Below are 23,442 nucleotides of genomic sequence, written 5' to 3'. Positions count from 1 at the left end.
GAGTTTAAGTGCAAGAGGTTATACCAATGAAATGTATTAGATTCTGGGGGGCTTGCTACAATAAATGTGTAATATGAGGAAGTTTTCCCTGGTGAGACTTGTCGTGAATTAGGAGGCAATCTTCTCATAAGGAATCATCAATTTAAAACGAAGATGAGGGGAAATTTTTTTTTAGGCAGTTGTGAACCTTAAACCTAGTGTTCTGTGGGTATGGTGTAATTAAGTATAATCAGGTTTGGAATAGACTTTTGGACTGCTAAAAAAATGAAGTGCTAAGGTATTTATGTAAGAAATATAGTCGAGTCCAAGAGTCAGGTTGGCTAATAACTTACTAAATTGAATGCAGACTCGAAGGCCTTTAGACCTACTCTTCCTTCTCCTTATGTTCCAAAATAATGGGAACTCTTCTGATTACATGAAAGGAATTGTAGCAAGTATAATAATTGCTAATAATCATAGGTCTTTAGCTTGCACTACTTAAATCAGGTGAGCATCACCCAACTAAAATTAACACCACAGATCATCTGAAGGAAACTGCTTTAAATCTGACCACATGGGAGAGGTGATGTGAAGCATGTAGGTGTGTTGGGCCAAATTAAGTTGCAGATCGCAGAACATCAAATTTGGAATGTCAAGGTGGTAATTTGAATTAGGGGACTTACTCACAGTAGGAAATTCATATGCGCTGAATTTAGATGCGACCGTGAATACCTCAATATCTTTGAATAAGTACTTACCACCACGGCATACACATCACCTAGCATCACTTTATGTGCAATACAATCAGTCTATGTATATAACAGTTATTTGTACAATGTTTTTATAGGTTTGCTTTTATATTTATATTTATTGTATTATTTTTTGCTGATACTGTGTTCTTTATGCTTATTGTGGTTTTTTATGCTGCATCAGATCCTTTACACTGTATACTGAAGAATGACTAAACAATCTTGAATCTTGAATAGAATGAATATCTAGATAAGTACGACCTTGTAATGCGTCCTTTGCTTTGTGCATTTGATTTTTGCAGGGGATTTTCCTTTGATCTGCAGGTGTGTTTAACAGATGTTGTCCTGTGGCTGTTGACTCAATGTGGAAGACCCCAAACAGAGTGTCGGCACAAGTGCATGGAACTCTTTTATGAGCTCGTTTCCTGTTTGCCAGGTGTGTTTGAAATGAAAACTTGTGTTGGTTTATAATAAATGTCTTTAATTCCTTTTAATACTTTTTTTTAGAAAAACAGTGGGAGATACTCAAGTACAAATAGTTTTCCCACATGAATGGAACATTACTGTGGCTGAGTGCAACAGTACTCCTTTAACCATAGGCGAGATTCACATTGCTATCACTCATGTCACAGAAACACACCCTTACATAATTGACAAATCTCGTCCCAGAAGTTTGAGATGCACAATAATTTTTTTTCTTATGGAATTTATAAGGGGGATAACAACTAAACATACAATGCAAAAGACACAACAAAGTTTGTCAGTTTGTGTTTTCAGTCACTCAGCTGGGCAATAAGATTTGAATCTGTTCCGCAAACACGAGATTCTACAGATGCTGGAAATTCAGAGCAACACACACGAAATCCAGGAGGAATTCAGGCAGCATCTATGGAAATGAATAAACAGTCAAAGTTTCAGGCCAAGATTCTTCATTGGGACTGGAAAGGAAGAGGCCAGAATAAGAAGGTGGGAGGGAGGAGAAGGAGAACAAGCTACGTGGTGAAGTGTTAAGCCAAGTGAATTGGGGGGGGGGAATGAATTAGGAAGCTAAGAGGTTATAGATCATCAAGAAGGCCTTAAAGCTCTCTGCTTCCATCTTATCACGGACCCCAACAGTACCACCCTCTGCCATCTGGCGCAACTGGTCCTCAAACACAACCGTTTATCATTTGGCTCCCTCTGCTTTTTCCACATACTTGGTGTAGCCATGAGCACCCACATGGACCCAAGCTATAACTGCCTTTTTACTGGCGATGTGAAACTGTCCATGTTCCAAGCTTTCCCTGGTAATGCTCCACAACTGTTTCTGTGCTACAGTGATGACTGAATTGGTGCTATCTCATGCAACCATGCTGAGCTTGTCAGTTTCATCAACTTTGCTTCCAGCTTCCACCCTGCCCTTAAATTCACTTGGTCCATTTCTGGCGCCCATCTCCCCTTTCTTGATCTTTTTGTCTCCATCTCTGGAGACAATTGTCAACCTACCAATCTTTTATAAACCTACCGATTCCCATGGCTAACTGGACTATACCTCTTCCCATCCTGTCTCCTGTAAAAATGACATACCCTTTTCTTAGTCCCTTCATCTCCGCTGCATCTGTTCCCAGGATGAGGCTTTCCTTTCCGGACATCAGAGATGTCCTCCTTTAAAGAATGGTATTTCCCTTCTTCCTCCATTGATGCTGCCCTCACCCACATCTCCTCCGTTTCACAAACATCTATCATCACCCCATCTTCTTACCACTTCAGCTGGATTAGATTTCCTCTTGTCCTCACCTGCCATCCCATGAACCTCCACTCAGTCACATCATTCTTTGCATCTTCCACCATCTTCAACAGGATCCTACTACCAATCACATCTTTAGCTCTCCTCACTCTCTGCTTTCTGCAGGGATAGCTCCCTCTCTGATGCCCTTCTCCATTCGTCTCTCCCCACTAATCTTCCTCTTGGCACTTATCCCTGCGAGTGGAAAAAGTCCTACACCTGTCAATTCACCTCCTTGCTCACCTCTTCAGCATCCTAAACAGTCCTTTCAGGTGAGGCAACACTTCAACTACAAATCTGTTAGGGTCACCTACTGTATCCAGTGCTCCTGATGTGGCCTGTTCTACAACGTAGTTAGGGGGACCGCTTTGTCGAGTACCTGCTCTCCATTTGCAAAAAGTAGGGTTTCCCAGTGGTCAACGTTTTAATCCCAGTTCCCATTCCCATTCTGCCGTGTCAGTCCATGGTATCCTCTACTGCCACTCTCAGATTGGAGGGGCAGCACCTCATATTCTTTCAGGGTAGCCTCCAACCTGCTGGCATCAACATCAACTACAGGACAACATCGCCTGCCTGTGCTGGTGATGCCTCACTCGCAGATGCGTTGAACAACTGCTACGCTAGTTTCAAGGCGGAAAATGTTGTGGCGGCGAGGAAGACCACCCCTCCTTCCAATGACCAGGTGCTGTGTCTTACCGTGGCTGATGTGAGGAAAACTCTACGCAGGGTCAACCCACGGAAGGCTGCTGGACCAGACAATATTCCTCGCAGAGTGCTCAGAGGATGTGCAGACCAGCTGGCAGATATTCTGACTGACAGCTTCAACATGTCCCTGAGCAGCGCCATTATTCCTACGTACTTCAAGGCCACCACCATCGTCCCTGTGCTGAAGAAGTCTTCAGTGTCCTACCTCACCGACTGCCGTCCCGTTGCTCTCACATCCATCATCATGAAATGTTTCGAGAGGGGCATTATGAGGCCCATAAAGACCCTGCTGCCCCCCTCATTGGACCCCCTGCAGTTCGCGTATCGTCCCAACTGTTCAACAGACGACGCCATCGCCACCACCCTCTACCTGGCCCTCACCCACCTGGACAAAAAAGACACGTATGTTCGAATGCTGTTCATAGACTTCAGTTCAGCATTCAACACAATCATTCCTCAGCACCTGATTGGAAAGCTGAAACTGCTGGGCCAGAACACCTCCCTCTGCAACTGGATCCTAGACTTCCTGACTGGGAGACCTCAGTCAGTCCGGATCAGAAGCAGCATCTCCAACACCATCACACTGAGCACGGGGGCCCCCCAGGGCTGTGTGCTCAGTCCACTGCTGTTCACTCTGCTGACCCACAACTGTGCTGCAACACACAGCTCAAACCGGATCATCAAGTTCGCCGATGACACGACCGTGGTGGGTCTCATCAGCAAGAACGACGAGTCAGCATACAGAGAGGAGGTGTAGCGGCTAATGGACTGGGGCAGAGCCAACAACCAGTATCTGAATGTCAACAAAACAAAAGAGGTGGTTGTGGACTTCAGGAGGACATGGAGCGACCACTCTCCGCTGAACATTGAGGGCTCCTCCGTTGAGATCGTTAAGAGCACCAAATTTCTTGGTGTTCACCTGGTGGAGAATCTCACCTAGCCAAGAAAGCCCAGCAGTGTCTCGACTTTCTGCGAAGGCTGAGAAAAGTCCATCTCCCACCCCCCATCCTCACCACATTCTACAGAGGTTGTATTGAGAGCATCCTGAGCAGCTGCATCACTGCCTGGTTCAGAAATTGCACCATCTCAGATCGCAAGACCCTGCAGTGGATAGCGAGGTCAGCTGAGAAGATCATCGGGGTCTCTCTTCCCACTATCACAGACATTTACACCACACGCTGCATCCGCAAAACTAACAGTATTGTGAAGGACCTCACGCACCCCTCACACAAACTCTTCTCCCTCCTGCCATCTGGCAAAAGGTACCAAAGCATTTGGGCTCTCACGACCAGACTATGTAACAGTTTCTTCCCCCAACCCATTGGACTCCTCAATACTCAGAGTCTAGACTGACATCTACATCATTTATTATTATATTGTAATTTGTCCTCTACTGTGTCTATTGTCTTGTTTATTAATTATTGTACTGCCCTGCACTGTTTTGTGCATTTTATGTAGTCCTGTGCAGGTCTGTAGTCTAGTGCAGTTTTTATGTTGTTTTACGTAGTCTAGCGTAGCTTGTGCTGTCTCACATAGTCTAGTGTAGCTTTGTGCTGTTTCATGTAGCACCAGGGTCCTGGAGGAACTTGGTTCTGTTTTTACTGTGTACTGTACCAGCAGCTTATGGTCAAAATGACAATAAACTTGACTTGACTTGAACTTCTCCAACTTCTGGTAATTCCCCCCCTTCCCCCCCACCCCATCCCACTTCTACCTTCCTTCAATTCCCCACTATGCCCCCACTTCCTTTTTCTCTTTTATTCACCTCACACCCCCCCCCCCGTGCCCCTTATTCATCCCATGGTCCAATCTCCTCTCCTATTTGATTCCTTATTCTCTAGCCCTTTTATCTTTTCCACCCATCACCTCCTAACTTTTTACTTCATCCCCCTTCCCCCACCCACCTGCCTTCACCTTTCCCCTTGTAGCTTGTACAGTTTCCCTCACCCCACCTTCTCATTCTGACTTCTTCCCCTATCCTTACCGGTCGTATTGAAGGGTTTTGACCTGAAACGTCAACTGTTCATTCATTTTCATCGACGCTGCCTGCCCTCCTGAGTTCCAGCATGTTGGGTTGATATGTCCCATGCCTCTTTTGCCAAACTCTCTCCATTCAGAGGTCATTTGAACAGATGTCTGAGTGCAGTACTACAATGCTTTTCATCTGTGATGCATTTTCTCTGACATAATGCATTGTGGGTAGCCGCACTGGGCATCGTGAACTCCTTAAAGTAATCCCTTTGAATTTAATCCATTTCCACTAAGTCAATGCATTTTTGACTTATCTCCCCGAACTCCCCCTGCACTACTTTATCCCAATCCTTGAATCCCACACCTTTCCCTGATATCTCCACTTTCTAATTCCTTTCCTAATCCACCTTAGCCTTGTGTGACAGAGGAAGTAACTTTCAGATGAAGAGCATGGCAGGTCTGCTCTCTGAGATGTCAGTTCACAAGTCCTTGGACTGGAAAGGGCATGGCTCTAACTGCCAACTAATCAATGCAGTGACATCATATCCAATTTGTTTTACCCCCACACTATGGAATGACTTAGAATAAAAACTGGCAAAACTTCTTGGTTCTCTCTCATGAATCTTGTCCTTACCCGTAATCTTATATTGGCCTCAACTGTTAAATAAAGGCAGTGAGTTATTTTGTTGCTGTTGATAAAATGGCTTGAAATGAGAGAAAAATGTTCTGCAGAAAATGCTCCACTTGTTACATGGGATTCAATGGGAAAGTAGAGTTAATATTACAGAGAATAGTGATGTGGACAGTTTCCTAGGGTTGCCACACCTCTACAACGCAAGGGTGACACGTGCACATTATGATTTAAGTTAATTTAGTTTCAGGGTCTTCCAGGAGTGATTAATTCAAATTTTTTTTAAAAACTCTCTTCCGCAGAGGTGCTACCGGTCACTTTGGCTCGTGTACAAATAGTGGTGAAATGGCTCTTGGTTGATTGACCAGCAGGTATTGCTGGCCATTGTACACATAGTTATCAAAAGTATGCTCCTTGCTGCTTTCACTCTCAATTTTCCTCTCATTTTGTCTCTTCTAGATATCTTAATCGCAGTCCACCTGTAGATTATACCAGATTACGTTATGCATTGAAACTACAGTCCTATTGTGCTGTCATATTTTGATTTACTTCTGTTTCAAGTTGTATTCCCTGATTCATGAAAGTGCTTTCATGTGTTTAATTTTAGGAAACAAAACAGCACAATCTTTTCTGGATGAACTTCTAAGTAAGAATGACGTTGATTTTCTTATTAATAAATTTGAGGGTGCTGGCAATGAGAATGCTGACTATTCAGGAATCATATCACATCCCACGCTTAATGATCTACAAGAACCCTTCAGTGTAAGAACAGTTGTGCAATGGATGGATATGTTATTGGCAGCTCTAGACTGCTACAATACATTTATTGGACTCCGTATGCTCAAACCCAGTAAAATTCTTGGTGAGTTTCGTTTGCAGATTCTGAATGCAGGCTGCTGTTGGTTTCATTGGGCTATGAAAATATATTATTTTATGCTCATCCCAGTTTGCATCTTAATGTCTACCTCATTTTCCTGGTACGAAGAGCTGAGGTGTTTCAGTGTTTTTTCTCTTTCTCCATTAATCAATTCTCGATCTTCTGCCAGAACCTTGATTTCACTCCTGAGCTGAGTGAAATCTCAGGATTCAAGCAGACTTTAACGCCTAGCTTTTCACACAGCTTGTGCTGTGCTGGTTGTGCATTTGAGTAGTGCGGACCTACGGAGGTTTTGGAGCAACTAGGCTGGGAAAGCTGTGGTATATAGAGCTTATTAATCTCTATCCAGAATTATTATAACTTTAGGTAATTTTCCAGTTCAAGTTCTTGTAAATGCATTGTTGGACATAAAGGCAAGTTCTTTCATTTGCATATTTTCGATTAAACGTGTCACTTTTATAATTCCTGATTTTATGAACATTGGAACATGTGATTGGCACATCTAGTTCTGAGGTGGATAGTAACACTTTCCTCACTTGTGTCCATGTGAGAGGAAGAAGAGAGGATATTTCTGAAAAGTTGAGTAATAAGCCTTTGTACTAAATGTTGTTTTCTTTAATATTTTGCAGGAACTTCCCAGAAGTCTGGTTTTCTGAAAGCAGTGGGTTTCTTTCTGAAAGATCTTGCAATGCATGATATTAAAGCTGCAGAGGAGAGCTTTGCTTATGGAATCAAGGGCACACTTTACAGCCCAAAAGAGCGAGAAGAATACAGTTATAATAAATGCACAATCATAGTCCGGATTATGGAATTTGTTAGTATGACACTGGAGAGTTGCCAGCAGGATTTCTGGAAGGTAGTTATTCATGTTTTTACTGTGTACCCTAGGTACTTGCAATTAATCTATTGAAATATATAATTACATTCAATAATGCAGAGCGAGTGTTTTGCATTTCTGATTTTTGAGTTTGAACAATGTATGTATTCATCATTAGCCAGTTGCTTGACTGTGCTTCAGCCTTCATACACTTTCTGTAAGTGAGTGTTAATACTCTACAGACAGCTACAATGTATTAAGTTATAAATCCCTGAGCGTGCATTCTATCACACTGCCTCACGGTACAATACTAGCCCACTGTTGAATTAATTGGAAATTGCTATTTATTTTCAATAATCCTCTGTCACAGGTGTATCATCTCAAACTGTTGAACAATCTATCCAAGCATATGGGTCTGTGTAGATTTAACATCGGCAGCTCATAGACACAGAAGCAGTTAATTTGGATTTTTCTTTTAATTTCCTTTTCCTTATGTGAAAGTTGTCTAAATTCTCCTAAGTGTGATAACATGCCCTGTCATTTGCATTTCATTGTTCAATGCTCCATATTAAAACAGTATCAGTTACTTAGCTGTTCCTTATCTAGCTTCCCCAATCTATTAATTACAATGATTGGTTGAATTGAAATAGTAATTGGAATATGTTTACTGCAAGGTATGAGAGTGTAGCATGGCCAAGTATGCAAAATTGACTCTCACCAAGGTGACATTGCAATGTCACAGTATTTGATAAATGGGGTGTATACAAATAAATAACTTAATTTGTTTGAATTATCACAATGGATCCAAGAATCGGAATCAGGTTTATTATCACTGACGTATGTGGTGAATTTATTTTGTGGCTGCAATTCAAGACAGAAAAATAGCTCTTAGTTACAAAAAGTAAATGAACACAGAATGGTGTGTTTGTGTGAATGGGTTCATGGACCATTTAGAAATCTGATACGGTGGGGGAGATGGTGCTCCTAAAAAAAAAACACCGAGTTTTTTTTTATCAAATTGATGCAAAAGTTTGATTCAGTATTCATTTTTGGCGCTTGGGCATCTCTGGAAGGCCAGATTTTATTTCTCATCTTATTCCCTGTGGGAAGCTGATGGTGATCTGCCATCTGGAGACAGTGCAGTCTTTTTGGTAAAGAGTGCGCACATTGTGCTATCGGGAAGAAAGTTCTGAATTTTAGACCCAGGAACAGTGAAGAACTAGCAATACATAAACAAGAAAAAATCTGCAGATGCCAGAAATCCAAGCGCACACACAAAATGCTGGAGGAACTCAGAAGGCCAGGCAGCATCTATGGAAAAGTATACAGTCAACATTTTGGGCCAAGACCCTTCAGCAGGACTAGCAATATCTTTCCACATCAAGATGATGTGCAGCTTTGGCAGTGATCTTGTTAGTGATGGTGTCCCAATACATTTGGTGTTTTGGGTTAGGAATTTTATTTATTTATTAATTCATTCATTCATTTAGAGATGTAGCAGGGAACCGAGAATTCCGGCCCAGCGAGCTGCACCACCTAGCAACCCACCTATTAGCACTAGCCTATTCACAGGTCAATTTACAATGACCAATTAACCTACAAACTGGTATGTCTTTGTACTATGGGGGGAAAGCAGGGCACTTGGAGGAAACCCATGTGGTCATAGGGAGAATGTTCAAACTCCTAACAGATGTCACCACATTTGAACTCCAAACTTCAACAATGCAAGCTGTAATAGTGTTGTGTTGAAGTATACTACTCTTGTGTAGCTGCATGGTGCACCCTGTGGCCTCCGCGTATTGATCGTGTAGGGAATGTTAAGGTGATGGATGAAGTCCCAATTCAATTGAAGGAAAAAACCAAACTGCTGGGGGAACTCTCTAGGTCAGGCATCAGCTGCAGCATCAAAGTGATGGTCAAGATATTGGATCAAGACGCTGCAACAGGGCTCTAGATTCCCAGCATCTATGACCACACCTGTCTTCTGTGCTACCAGTTAAGTGGGTTGCTCTGGCAGGGATGGTGTTGAATATCTGGGGGGGTGTTGGAGCTGTCCTCATCTAAGCACGTGGGAAGTATTCCATCTGGATTTTGGGGAATGGCTTTGGAGTGTTGGGGTGATATGCCTCAACAGCTTGAGTATTTATGGACAGGTCCTGCTGAAATTTTTGGTCAGTGACACAGCATCTACATGATAATTTATGAACAACAGATGGAAATGAAATTAAGCAGATTCCAAGAATTTATGTTCATCCCACATTAATATACTAAACCATATACGTTCATATTTTTGTTCACTGATTTTGGCTGTTCAACTTATAGCTCGGAATTTTTATTGGATTTTTTCCCCCCAATCTCTCTTTTAAGGTGCTTGAGAAAGACTTACTAAACTCCAGTCTGTTTGAACTAATAGCAGCAGTGGTGGCTGATCCACCCAGTGTTGGGTTTAATATGGCAGATGTACAAGTGATGAAAGGTTTGCCTGATTCCTGTGTAAGGCTTTTGAAAGCTGTTGTAAGAACACCTTATTGCAACATGTTTGAAGATAACATGAAGAAAAGAATTACATCACAGAGGTAAGATGAAAATTTTTGTAAGAAAAATAGTCCTAACAATTGAATTTACAAGTATATACAATATGTTTAAAATCACTTTGGTTTTATATGGTGCCTTTCACAAGTGCCCAAGGTGGTTTTGAAGAATGTAATTGGACAAAATTAGCAGCGAGGTAAGGGTGTGGAGGTTAAGGGGAAAACAGGAATTGGTCATGGATTGAGATGGGGTCGCTAAGCTGAGGACCTGGATAGCTAAAGGCTTGGCTACTAATGGGTGAGGAAAAAGGTCAGAGTATATAGAGATCTGAGAGATTTAGAGAGGATTTGCAGCTCCTTTTTGGATGAATTCAGCTTTGTGTCATGTGGGAGGTAAGAGGCCTTTCAGGAACGTATTGGAATATTGTGGCTGAAGGTGGCAGGATTGGATCAGAATTTCAACTGTGGATTGGTTGGGACATTTGGGATGGAATTAAATGAGATGAACAGTGAAGTTTTATCTTTGACAGTGACCAGGGATGGGGATGGAGTTAGCGCCAAGTTAATAGCTATTTCTCGGCTTTAATCCAGTTTGAATAAAAAAGAAAAAGACAGCTGGTGTTCACACCATCCACAGTAAGCTTTGAGGTGACAGAAGAGACTGCAAGTGCTGGAAATCTAGAGCAACATTCAAAATGCTGGAAGAACTGAAATCAGCAGATACTGGCTTTCTCATCTCATTCTTTCCAGTGCTGATGTAGGGTCTTGACCTTAAACTTTAAGTTTCTATTTCCCTCCTTAGATGCTGCCAACCCTGCTGAGCTCTTCCAGCATTTTGTGTATTGTTTCAGTATGTATTGACCATTGTTTAGTGTACATTACTACCACTAGAAAGATTATTCTTTAATTCATGTGAGTGAGCATTTCAAGCAAGAGGATATTTGGAAAGGTGTAGTAGAAGGATGAATTCATTTCAATTTATTTTTGATCTGTGGTCTGATACATCAATCAAAATTTTCCATGACCATCACCTGTGGAAACATTTATACCCTTCAAAGAGTTGTATGAATTTGAAAAATTACATGGAGGATATATCTAATAATGAATTACCAAAGTTATGTAATAAATGTTCGAAATATGAAACACAGTTGTCTGAATAATTGGAATTTCAGCGTGAGATCTTACACTGAGATCGTCTTTCAACAAAGATGCCTGCACAATAGTTGAACCTATCTTTTCTGTCTTCATGTGAAAATTGTATTTACATTGTTACTGTTTTTTGGATTTTCAGCAATTACAGTTATCTTCATTAATATATATTTTAATATGTGCTGCAGCATTGAAGATCTGTGCAATGTGGATCTCTACAGTCATACAGATCATGACAAATTAAGCTCCATCCTATCTGCATGCAAACAGCTTTACAAGGCTGACCTTCTCAACTCTGTACTGAAATGCCAGGTAATTTTCAAACAATGCTAAGTCACAAACATAGAATGAAAGTCACTGATCTGCAGCCAATTTACTTGTATCTGAATTTGAATCTAAAACAAGCTGCAAAAGTTTCAGACAATTTTTTTTTATTGTTGAACATGTGTATAAGTATGGCATTTCATACTGTGTGGCAAAACAAACTTATACAAAATTTAGCTTAATGCAGTTACTTGAAAATATTTCACTTTCTATTTTGTTCTTTGTATTTTAACAAGGGACTGAAGCAGTAATACAGAAAGTTCCAGTGATACTGGAACAGATGTGTAATTACATCAAAAGCAAAGAAATTTATAACTGAAAGTTGATTTTTGTATAGATTGGTTAATCTGATTCAGTAACACTGATTAATTAAATTTATTTAGTGATTCATTTCGTTAATTTGACATTTCACATGTATCTGAGTGCATAGGTTCTAAACATAATGCTGGTTTACTACAGACAGGTACGCCACTGAATTCAAAGCTTTTGTCAGCTGTCTACAAAGGAATGGCACCTGGCGATGAGAGAAAATCACTGCCATCAATAGATGTTAGCAGTAAGGTGTTAGCAGATGGGCTTTTACAACTGTCATTTTCCCTTGGTGTGCAGGTGAGTAAATGTGCTGTTACGAATAAAAATTGGATGCCCTGAAAGGGTGACCTGCATTCTTTTCCATAAAATATTTCAGCTCAGAGAATATACCATTGTAATAGTAGCTTGACTGCTATGCTTTTTACTACACCAGTATTAATTTATGAGTCAAACCCGCCGCATTTTCTGGAACAAAAGATTTCCATCATCTTCAGTATTTTGAGTTTTCCGAATATGCTTATTTGGTAATTCAAACATTGTTAATCTGCTCTACTTTGTCAGTTGTCATAGAATTGGGCAAGTTGCAGAATGCTTGTTTTAATAACCACCCACAGAATAAACTAAATCAGTGCAGTTTTGATTGACCTCTGCATTATGGCGGTTTAGACTTCAGAAATCCGTACTTACAAGTCACTGCACAAACAAAGGCTGAGATACAGAATAAACTTTTCTCTCTCACTGAAGTTGTGCAATAAAACTAAATAACACAAAACAAAATCATTTGTTTTTATTTACGTTTCTTGACGTACTGTCGATATGGCATCCCTCAAGCACATCGTGGTTAGTTGCAAGACCAGCCTAACACAAGGCAGATAGACCTGACGACACAACCAAGTGCTGAGGTGTTTGGCAGCTGAACTTGAGTGTAAGAGAGTAACCACCAACGCCAGGCCTCTCAGTGCCCAGACAACGGTCCACACAACTACCATCCTTCATCCGGGAAGGAGAGAAACCAGGGGCTAACCCCTTGCCTCACAACTCATGCCCATTGAGTGCAGCCAGGGACTGGGAAATGCGTGTTGATTCAGGCCAGAAACTTACCTCCCCATCTGCAATTGCAACACCAACCTACAGCCCGACCTGGTCCTTTGGTCCTGTCGGCGTGTCTTTTTCATTGAGCTGACAGTCCCCTGGGAGGACGCTGTGGATGAGGCTTATGAATGGAAAAGGCTGCGATATGCCAACCTTGCAGTTGAAGCAGAGGAGCAAAGCTGGAACGTAAAAGTGCGCCCAGTTGAGATGGGGTGCAGGGGATTTGTAGCCAGTTCCACCGTAAGGCTGCTGAGGGAAGTAGGAGTCAGAGGGCAGGCCCATAGGAAGGCAATCAAAGCACTTGCTAATGCCGCTGAAATGAGCAGTCTCTGGCTGTGGCTGAAAAGAAGGGATGCTGTCTGGGCTACCAAGTGACCATCTAAAGACTAACCATGTGACACACACCCAGGTCTGATCAGCCTGTGGTGGGCCTGCCTCGGCTGAGGGTGCCTTGTGATAAAAGGCCAAAACACCCAGTGATGTCGAGGTACACAACTGAAGATGCGTCGTAATGGTAGTAACATCATCTAGTGGTCATCTTTAAGAACTACTTCCACTCAAGTCAAGTGCAGTGCATAAACTTTAGTGATTGTAACATCCAGACCTATTAATCAAACTGCTCTCTCACTGAAACTGTGCAATAAAACTAAATAACTCAACACAATCATTTGTTTTTATTTATGTTTCTTGACGTACTGTAGATAATGGATAACAAGGCATCATGTTATGGAAAGTCTTTATCCAGCCTGTTTTTAGGATGTCATCTGTATTAGGAACAATCAGTTTCTTCACATAGATATATATTTTTTATATATATATATATATATATATTCAAGCTTTTGCCATCTCTTTTATCAATTACTTATTGGGTGTAAGGCCTTTGTTTGATAATTAACCCCAGTGGGATATTATGAGATTCAATTACATTAAGGGATAACGTCAGTGGAAGTTGCTGATGTTGTAGAATATCATTTTTTTTCATATTACTGGATATCAAAGTGGAAGCACACCTGAATATACTTTCTCTCTTGATTCTGTAGTGTGAAGAACTGGTTTCATTGCTTTTAAACACAGTGGAGCTCTCCGTATCGCTTTCAGGGGCATCCCAGAGAAATTTCATCAGATTTTTCCATGGCGAATACTTCTACAGTTTGTTTCCTGAAACCATTAATGACGAATTGCTCAGAAATCTTAACTCTTCAGTTGCCATGTTAATGAATTCAGCAAGTAAAAACTCTAAAATGGTAAGCACTGTTCATATTACAATGATGTTAAGCAAAAGCTATTGATTAGGGTTCTAACAGTTTATGCAGAATGTCAGTGGATGTGCCATGATGTCTCCTGTAGTTCACTCTCCTCTGCTATCAGATTCCTTCTTCTCCAGCCCTTGACCTTCCCCACCCACCTGGCTTCACCTGTCACCTTCTAGCTGGCTTCCTTCCTACCTTTTTATTCTGGCATCTTCCCCCTTTCTTCTTAGTCCGGAAGAAGGGTCTCAGCCCGAAACGTTGACTTTTTATTAATTTCCTTAGATGCTGCCTGACCTGCAGAGTTCCTCCAGGATTTGGTATGTGTGTTGCTTTGGATTTTCTGCATCTGCATCTCGTATTAATGATGTTTTTCACTTTTGGTCAAGTGATACCATTTTATGATAGTCGGTTTATGATGGCCAGTATTAAATAGAAAAAAGAAAATATATAACATATACCACTGATAAGGCATTTTGAAGTTTTATTGGATGGGAGAAGGATGCTGGATTTGTTTCAAACCATAATCAGTTCTGCAGATCCAACTTTTCTGTTTTTGTTTACAGTAGAAAAGTAGTTGGTGCTGTTATCCTACAGATCCACTAATCCAAATTTGATTGTATTGGGTGTCTGGTGTATAGCAGGGAGTGATGCTGTCTCACAGTTCACTAATCCAGGTTTGATTGTACTGGGTGTCTGGTGTATAGCAGGGAGTGATGCTGTCTCACAGTTCACTAAAACAGGTTTGATTGTATTGGGTGTCTGGTGTATAGCAGGGAGTGATGCTGTCTCACAGTTCACTAATCCAGGTTTGATTGTACTGGGTGTCTGGTGTATCGCAGGGAGTGTTGCTGTCTCACAGTTCACTAATGCAGACCTGGAGTGTTGTCTATCCTGAGTTTGAGTTCTTTGACTGTGCACATGCGTTTCCTCTGGATTCCTTCCCACATCCCAAAGACTTGCTGGTAGGTTAAGTGGAAATTTAGTTTTGTTTGTGGCAAAAAGCATCAAAAGCTGTTGAATTGCGTATTGCAGGTATACTAGGAAATTGATTGCGAATGGGACTAATGCCATTGCTTCTGTCAGTCTGGTATGGATTCTTTGGGTCAGCTGGTGGCCTCCAGTGTTGTTATAAGGCAAGATGAGAGTCCAGACAAAACAACCTGACAGTGTTGCTCCTTGTCACCTGGGATGACGCTGAGTGCAATAACTCACCAAAGTAAAGTAGGGTAACTGGATTAATTTTACAAATCACTTTGTGTATTTGCCTAACTTTTCATTTTTCATTGTTTGATTATACACCAAAGAAAAATTCAGGGATTGTGCAGATCTAAATTTAGAGATTTAATGAATACTGTAGGATTTTCATTGTTTCATTTACTGCTTTTGACCATCCATATTGCTTATTCTCCTTTTACAGGTAAGCACTGTTCTCAATGGAATGCTTGACCAAAGTTTCAGAGATCAGAATGTACGAAAAAAGCAAGGTATTCTCCTGGTCAATGCAGTACTTACCAACTGGTCAGAACTTAAGTCTTGGTGGTCACAGGAATCCAGCCCTGAGAGCAAAATGGCTGTCTTGACACTCCTATCCAAAGTGCTTCAGGTATATTTTGTTTGCCAATACTGCATGTGCCCTGTAAATGGCAATATAAAACATTTGTCATTGGAAACTGCAACTCTTAAGGCAGAATATCCCACCTTCAAAGAAGATTTATTGTATTGATGAATGATAAAAATGATCAAAGACATTAGAAGAAAATGAAGAGAAGAAATGATGCAGACAGTGAGGATAAACGTGGTTCTAAGTCTGACAGTTACTGGGTCCTTAGAACTAAGAGCAACATGTCAAGATCTTTGATGAATAGCCATGCAATTTTGTTTCCGGTAGTATTCTGGAATAATTCCTAAATTACCCAATTAAAGCTGACTGATTTCTTTCATTGAGTACCTTGATTGTCTGATGGTCATCTGCTCCTGGATTCGGTATAATTTCCTTCAGTTAACTGTTGCCAGGAATAAAGATTGTGTCATTGGTATCTGTTTTAATGCTTGTACTCCTATTAATGGTTTCCACTCACTTCTAATCAAACTGATCTTTATCTCAGCAAGACATCTTATTTGGCTGCAAGTTCTGCTTTCAACCCTAGAGCTCCTATACATTTTTAGATTTATCTTGGCTGTATTGACTGTCTTCATTGTCCATCAGTCCATCTGCTGCTGGAACTGTCCTCTATATCTTTGTTGCCTCCCAAAACCAATTGAAAAGCTGTGCCAAATACCATTTGCCCTCCATGCTTTGTGAACCAGCTCATGTAAAGCTGTGGCTACTCTCCCTCTTGCATCAAGTTTTGATCAATCATTATTCCTATCTGAGTTTAACAGAGGCTTGAGCCTCTGCAGTTAAACCTTAGATAATTACAGATTCTCTCCAGGTTATGGCATGATTCCATTCAGGGAATTGTTCATAATCCAAGCAGTTCACAAGTCAGAAATGCAGTGCTGGGCAATATATTTAAATAGAAGCATAGGCCAACCAAAGGAAACATGTTGTTAAACCAGGGTATTTAACACGACTGTTCAGATATTGCTGCAATCTGAGTTCCTATCTGAGCAAATTGGGGCTTGTCAGCTGTGGTTGGCAGCTAGCTAGGAGAAGGAAAACTTTGATTTCAAACCTCAGCTACTTGCGGCTATACCCACTTATGGAGAAGGCTTCGCGAGTTACCCCAAGGAAAATTCAGGGCTGGAGTCCCCAAGGCAACCCTATGTTGAATCTAACACTGACTGGAAACTCTTGCAATGCTCCTGCCAATCCTTTGGATTCAAAAACTGCATGGAGGAGGGGAGCCTGCTGCTTGGGCAGCAGCCTGTTCTCCATATTGTACTGCACTGGCTTGTTTATCGACTGGCAGCACTGCACCAACAACTTGGACCGCTGGAACACAACATCCATCTTCAACCCCAACCTATGGAGGGCCGTATGAGCTCCAATGTAGCAGAAGATGCTGCAACCCCAAAGCAGCTGGCAAATCCATACCACTGGTCTCCTTAAACACTTATTAATGTGCATGGGTAATTCTTCAATAAGTTTGTGTTGAATTGCTTCTCTAAAATATTTCCTTGGACATTGTTCAATTTAGTTGATGTGATAGTTACTTACCTAATGCAGATAGTTTTGCTAACTTGAGTTTTATTTTCTTTTTAGATTGATTCCTCGGTCTCTTTTGGCAATAGTCATGAAGCATTTGAATTGGTATTCCATACCTATAACACTATATTAACGGACTCAACATTAGCATTGAACTTGAAGGTATCTTTTTCAACTTTCAGTGGGGAAAGTTTTACCTGATGGCAAAATAAAGGCATGGAGATTCACATGGGATAAATGAGAAGCTGGAACATCATTAACATTTAAAAAGTATAATGTTACTTTTTACAAAATTATGGAGGAAGTCATGCAAAAAAACTCAGTTTTTGACAGATGTTTGTCTGAAAATATTTTAAATTGGCAGGAGGATTGATTTGTAGGGGACGCTCATGACATACCCTGGTACCTCACTAGGCATTCACAATGCATTCCTGGGAACAAATGTTATCTGAACCAGCTCTAAAAGGGCGTTATTACACACTGGCTGAGCGTGAATGATGTGGCATGCTGTCATTAGCCAAGCAAATATGAACAATGCATGGTTGCGTTTGACAGACTGTCTAGGCACATACAGTAAGCTTGTGAGTTTTGCCATTTTGTTTTGTTCTGATAATTTTCTAGTTAAAATAGTTTCCACTGGGCCTATAGCACTAAAAAGATGTGGGCTATGTAGAATTGTATCAGTGTCATTAGAAAAGAGTGGTGAATTATTGAGAGGAATAAGTTATTGTCCTAGAATTTCACTTTGGCATCCGTTCATTAAACCTTGTAAGTCGATATTGTCGGAGATAACTCATTCGGGAGATTCAGATATATTTATCACATGTACATTAAAACATACAGTGAAATGACGAAGGGTCTCGGCCTGAAACGTCGACTGCACCTCTTCCTATAGATGCTGCTTGGCCTGCTGCGTTCACCAGCAACTTTGATGTATGTTGAGTGAAATGCATTGTTTGTGTTAACAACCAACACACCCGAGGATGTGCTGGGGGCAGCCCACAGATGTGGCCATATTTTCTGGTGCCAATGTATCATGCCCACAATGCTTGACAGAACAACAGAGAACATAACAGGCAGCAGAACAACGATACAAAACAAGCCCCTTCCTTTTTATATACACACACAAAAACACACACACAAAAACACACACACAAACACACACACACACACACACACACACACGTCCAACTCTAGTATCTAGTCTCCAGGCTTCGGCCTCTGAGCTTCGATATCGAAGCCCTGGACTCTCTGATGACACAGTCTGAATTCCAGGCCGAACTCCTGAAGTCAATAGTCAGCTCCTTGGTCTTGCTGATGTCGGGTGAGAGGATGATGTTGTGGCCACTGCCCAGCCAGATTTACAGTCTCCCTCCTATATGCTGATTCATTACTGCCTTTGATTCAACAACAGCAGTGATGTCATCAGCAAACTTAAATATGGCATTGGAACTGTGCTTAGCCACATATAAGTGTAAAATGAGTAGAGCAGGAGGCTAAGCATACAGCCTTGTGAGGCACCTGTGCAGATGGAGATTGTGGAGGAGATGTTATTGTCAATCTGAACTGACTGGCATTTGTAAGTGAAAAAATGTGGGATCCTGTTGCAAAAGGAGCTATTGAGGCTTGGGTCTTGGAGCTTGCTGATTAGTCTTGAGGTGATGATAGTATTGATTGCTGAGCTCTGGTTGATGGAGAGCACCTTGGTGTATGCTTCTTCATTGTCCAGATGTTCCAGGGTTGAGTGAAGAGCCAATGAAATGGCATCTGCTGTGGACCTGTTGGAGGGGATCCAAGTTGCTTTGTAGGTAGGAGTTTCATCACCAGACTGTCAAAGCACATCACAGTGGATGCAAGTGCTACTGGATAATGGTCATTGAGGCAGTTCACCATATTCTTAGGCATCAGTATGCTTGAAACCTGCTCCTAGCAGGTGGCTATCTCAGACTGCTGACGTGAGAGGTTAAAGATATCGATGACTGCTCCAGAAAGTTGATCAGTACTCGGCCAGGTACCCTATCTGGGCCGGATGCTTTCAATGGGTTCATCCTCCTGAAGGATGCTTCCATGGCAGCCTTAGAAATTGAAATCACAGGGTCATCAAGGGCTGTGAGAGCTCATGAAGGTTCCTCCATGTCTTGATGGTCGAAGTGAGCATTCAAGGCATGGAGCTCACCTGGGAGTGAAACCTTATCACCTTTGTTGTTTGGTTTCACTTTGTCAGAAGTGACAGCATTCAAGCCCTGCCACAGCTGTTGGGCATCCTTCAGTGATTCATGTTTGGTCCAGAATTGCCACTTCACCTGTGAAAAGGATTTCTAGAGATTGTACCTGGACCTTTTGTATCTTACTTAGTCACCAGATCTTATGGTTCATCCAAGGCTTCTGGTTGGGGAAGATTGAATGATTTTGTGTGGACACAATTATCCACGACTAATTTAGTAAAGTCCGTGACAGTCATGGTGTATTCATTCAGATCTCTGATGAGTCCTCAAACACAGCCCAGTCCACTGACTCGAAGCAATCCCATAGCCACTCCTCTGCCTCCCACAACTACCTCTTTATTCTTATCTCTGAAGCCTTGCTCTTTAGCTTATGCTTCTGTGCGGGTAGGAGGAGGACAGACAAGTGATCAGATTTCCTGAAGTGCAGTCTAGGCATGGAAAGGTAGGCATTCCTAAGTCATATGGCAGTGGTTGAATGTGTGGGGACTCCTGGTGCTGCAGGTTGTATGTTGATGATAATTGTGTAAAGAATTTGTCAAACAAACCTGATTGAGGTCCCCAACGATGATTTGAAAGGCATTGGGTAGGCTGTTTCTTGTATGCCGATGACAGCACTTAATATCTCAAGTGTCTGATTAACGTTGGCCTTCGACGGTATGTAAACTGCGGTTAGGATCACGAAGGTAGGTAGTATGGTCGGCACTTAGTTGTTAGATGTTCCAGGTTGGGGGAACAAGAGTGCGACAAGACCACTACTTCCGAGCACCACAAAGAGTTTGTCATGAAGCACACGACCCCCACCTTTTGCCTTCTCCAAATCAGCTGTCGAGTCCAGCCGTTGTATCAAGATGCCCTTCGGTCTTGCCAGGTTATCTGGCATGTCCAGAGTAAACAGTGTCTCCTTGAAAGATAGAACACAGCAATCCCTTATTTCCCTCCATTACAGCAATCTTGCCCTTTGGTCCTTAGTCTTGCTCTCCAGTGACTGTACGTTTGTGAAAATGATGCTGGATAGAGGAATTTTCATTCCCCTGCATTTCCTGCATTTCATTCTAGCTTGTAGTCCTCCCCTTCTTTCTCAATGGGCAGAATGGCCTCCTCCATTTTTAAATTACTGTCAAGTTCATGACACTGCCAGATTTATAAGTTTAGGCAATGGAATTCAAGTCAAAATGTTCTGAAATTTATATTCTTTTTATTTTGCAGACTCAAGCAGTAATTATAAAGTTTAGACAATGGAATTCAAGTCAAAATGCCCTGAAACATTTTTCTTTTTCTTTTTTGCAGACCCAAGCAGTGATTATACTACCATTTTTTACTCAGCTTCCGGAAGAAAATCTTTCAAAACTTCAAAACTCCCTCGATCAATTTGTGGCTGCCCATTTCCCAATGAAATCAGATGAATTTCCCAAGGGTACATTGAAGTACAACAACTATGCAGACTGCATCAAAAAAGTAAGTGCAGTTTTTTAACAGAATATATGAAATATTTATCTTTTACTCTAGAAGAAGAGTAATGAATAGTTTTGGTGAACTGAGAGAAGTGAAATAACATATTCTGTTTCCCTATTCTTGATTAGAAATGTAAATTTCAGTTTTGGGGAGAAATTGAAATCTGAGAAACGAATTTCTGGCTTTATTAATGGAAGAATCTATATAATAGAGTGATTATGTTTGACTCATCTATTTGGTGATGTAATTCAGTTACAGGAGATGTATGACCTCCAAAAGCATTCTGTTTTTTTTTCCCACCCTGGTCTTTTTGTATGCACGTTGTGTGCACATCAGTTCTTGGAATCAATGGATTCTGAATCTATCTCAATCTTTGGGTTGACCTGAAGATTTTGTGTTACACATTTTCTTGAAACTTATTGTGCACTTCTTTAGTTAGCCATGGTTGGTTCAACCCTCCGTTAAAATCTTTCCTCCTTACTGGAATATAGTTTTGCTGAGTAACATGGATTATATCTTTAAATTCCTCCCTGCATGCTAATCCATCAACACAACCAACTTTAGCTAGTTCTTTTGACATTGTAACTCCCTGTATGTATATGTACCAGTCGTTTCTAACTCAAGTTTTTCTGTTTCAAACCGAATACAGAATTCTATCATACTCTGGTCATTTATTCCTCAGGTATCTTTTACTATGAGGTCACTTATTAAACCTTTCTCATTACCCATTACCAAATCCAAAGTAGACAGGAACCTGCTTGACTCCGTAATGTATTAAGAATATAGAACAGTGCAGCACAGGAGTAAGGCCTGTGGCCCACAATGTCTGTGTCCACCAACGTGCTGATCTGAACTACTCCCAGCTGTCTGCACATGATTTGTATTCGAATGCCACTTCTGCTGGCTGCATGATCCAGGCACCCACCACTGTCTGGTTAAAACAAAATCTTGCCTCGCAAATTTCCTTTAAGCTTTCCTCCTTTCATCTTAAATATGTTCTCAATTTATTTTTCACAATTCCACGGAAGACTCTTATTATCTACTGTCTCCTTGCCTCTCATAATTTTATAAACTTCAATTAAGTTATCTCTTAGACTCTGACATGTCAGACAATAGAATCGAAGTTTGTCCAATCTCTCCTAATGCACTCCAATCCAGACAATATCATGGTCATATTATAGAAATATAAGGGATTATAGAAATTATAGTATAAACAATGATAGAATATTCTGCATACTTCTGAAAATCTCCACATCTTTCATGTAATGGGGATCAGAACTGGACACGATTTTCCAAAGGTGGCCTAACCGAAGTTTTACACAGCTACAACATGACTTCCTGACAGTTAAGCTCAGCACCCTGGGTAATGAAGATGAATGTGCTGAACACCACCTTATCCACTTGTGTTGCCATTCTTTGGGAAGAAATGGACTTGGTCAGTTCTGGTAAAGGTCCAACTGTGTACTTGCTTTTTGCATTTGACCTCTCAAACTGCAACACTTCACACTCATCTAAATTAAATTCCATCTGCCATTCTCCATCCATACTTCCTGCTGAAGTATATCCTGCTGTATCTGTTGATAAACATCTTCACTATCCACAGCTCTACTGAAGTTTGTGTTGTTTGCAAATTTGCTAGTCAGCACACTAACATTTTCATCCAAGCCATTTATATAACTCACAAACAACAGAGATCCCAGCATTGATACCAGTGGAACGTCACTTGTTACACACCTTCAGTCAATTTACACCCTTTTACTGTCAGAATTCAATGACCAAGCCAGTTTTGAATCCAATATGCAAAATCACAGTGCAACCCATTTGCCTTAATCCTTTGGATTATTTTATAATAAAACACCATTGCTTTACTGAAGTCCATGTATACAGCATCCACTGCCCTCATCAATCATTTTTGTCACCGCCTCCAAAATAATCATTTGTAAAAAATGACCCCCCCCGCCACAAAGATGCTTGTAAATCCTTATCCATGTACTGCAGAAAGCTATTCTGAATGCACAATATGAACTTGTTCTCATGGCCACTCTGTCCAATTTGATTGCCCACTGCATGTAAGATTAAAATATCTTATAGTTATTGCACTGTCACCAAGTATTCTTTTCTTACTAGTCTCAACCTCCATCCATTTTAATTGAACATCTTCTGACCCTACAAACACTGACTGATTCCATCTCAGCATTGCCCACTTACCATAGAAACTATAGCACAGAAACAGGCCTTTTGACCCTTCTTGGCTGTGCCGAACCATTTTCTGCCTAGTCCCACTGACCTGCACACGGACCATATCACTCCGTACACCTCCCATCCATGTATCTGTCCAATTTATTCCGTCTGGCAGCTCATTCCATACTCCCACCACTCTCTATGTGAAGAAGCCCCCTCTAATGTTCCCTTTAAACTTTTTCCCCCTCACCCTTAACCCACCTCTGGTTTTTTTCTCCCCTTGC

General features: G+C 41.2%; 1 protein-coding gene across 3 annotated transcripts in view; it reads left to right on the top strand.

Annotated features, from left to right (window-relative positions):
* prkdc (protein kinase, DNA-activated, catalytic subunit) overlaps positions 1-23,442 on the top strand; it is a 303,035-nt gene that overhangs the window by 123,039 nt on the left and 156,554 nt on the right. For all 3 annotated transcript variants that reach the window (XR_010019774.1, XM_063063262.1, XM_063063255.1), the window contains exons 30-39: positions 1,031-1,164; positions 6,408-6,662; positions 7,307-7,533; positions 9,862-10,070; positions 11,363-11,486; positions 11,958-12,107; positions 13,943-14,146; positions 15,570-15,755; positions 17,358-17,462; positions 20,813-20,980. Coding sequence is in view for 2 of the 3 variants with exons in the window: in XM_063063262.1 (XP_062919332.1) it covers positions 1,031-1,164; positions 6,408-6,662; positions 7,307-7,533; positions 9,862-10,070; positions 11,363-11,486; positions 11,958-12,107; positions 13,943-14,146; positions 15,570-15,755; positions 17,358-17,462; positions 20,813-20,980 (1,762 nt within the window). In the remaining variant the exon portion in view is untranslated. The remainder of the gene's footprint in view (positions 1-1,030; positions 1,165-6,407; positions 6,663-7,306; positions 7,534-9,861; positions 10,071-11,362; positions 11,487-11,957; positions 12,108-13,942; positions 14,147-15,569; positions 15,756-17,357; positions 17,463-20,812; positions 20,981-23,442) is intronic.

This window comes from Mobula hypostoma, chromosome 1 (assembly GCF_963921235.1).
Source record: "Mobula hypostoma chromosome 1, sMobHyp1.1, whole genome shotgun sequence".
Classification (NCBI taxonomy): Eukaryota; Metazoa; Chordata; class Chondrichthyes; order Myliobatiformes; family Myliobatidae; genus Mobula; species Mobula hypostoma.
This window is presented reverse-complemented; position numbering and strand designations above follow the sequence as displayed.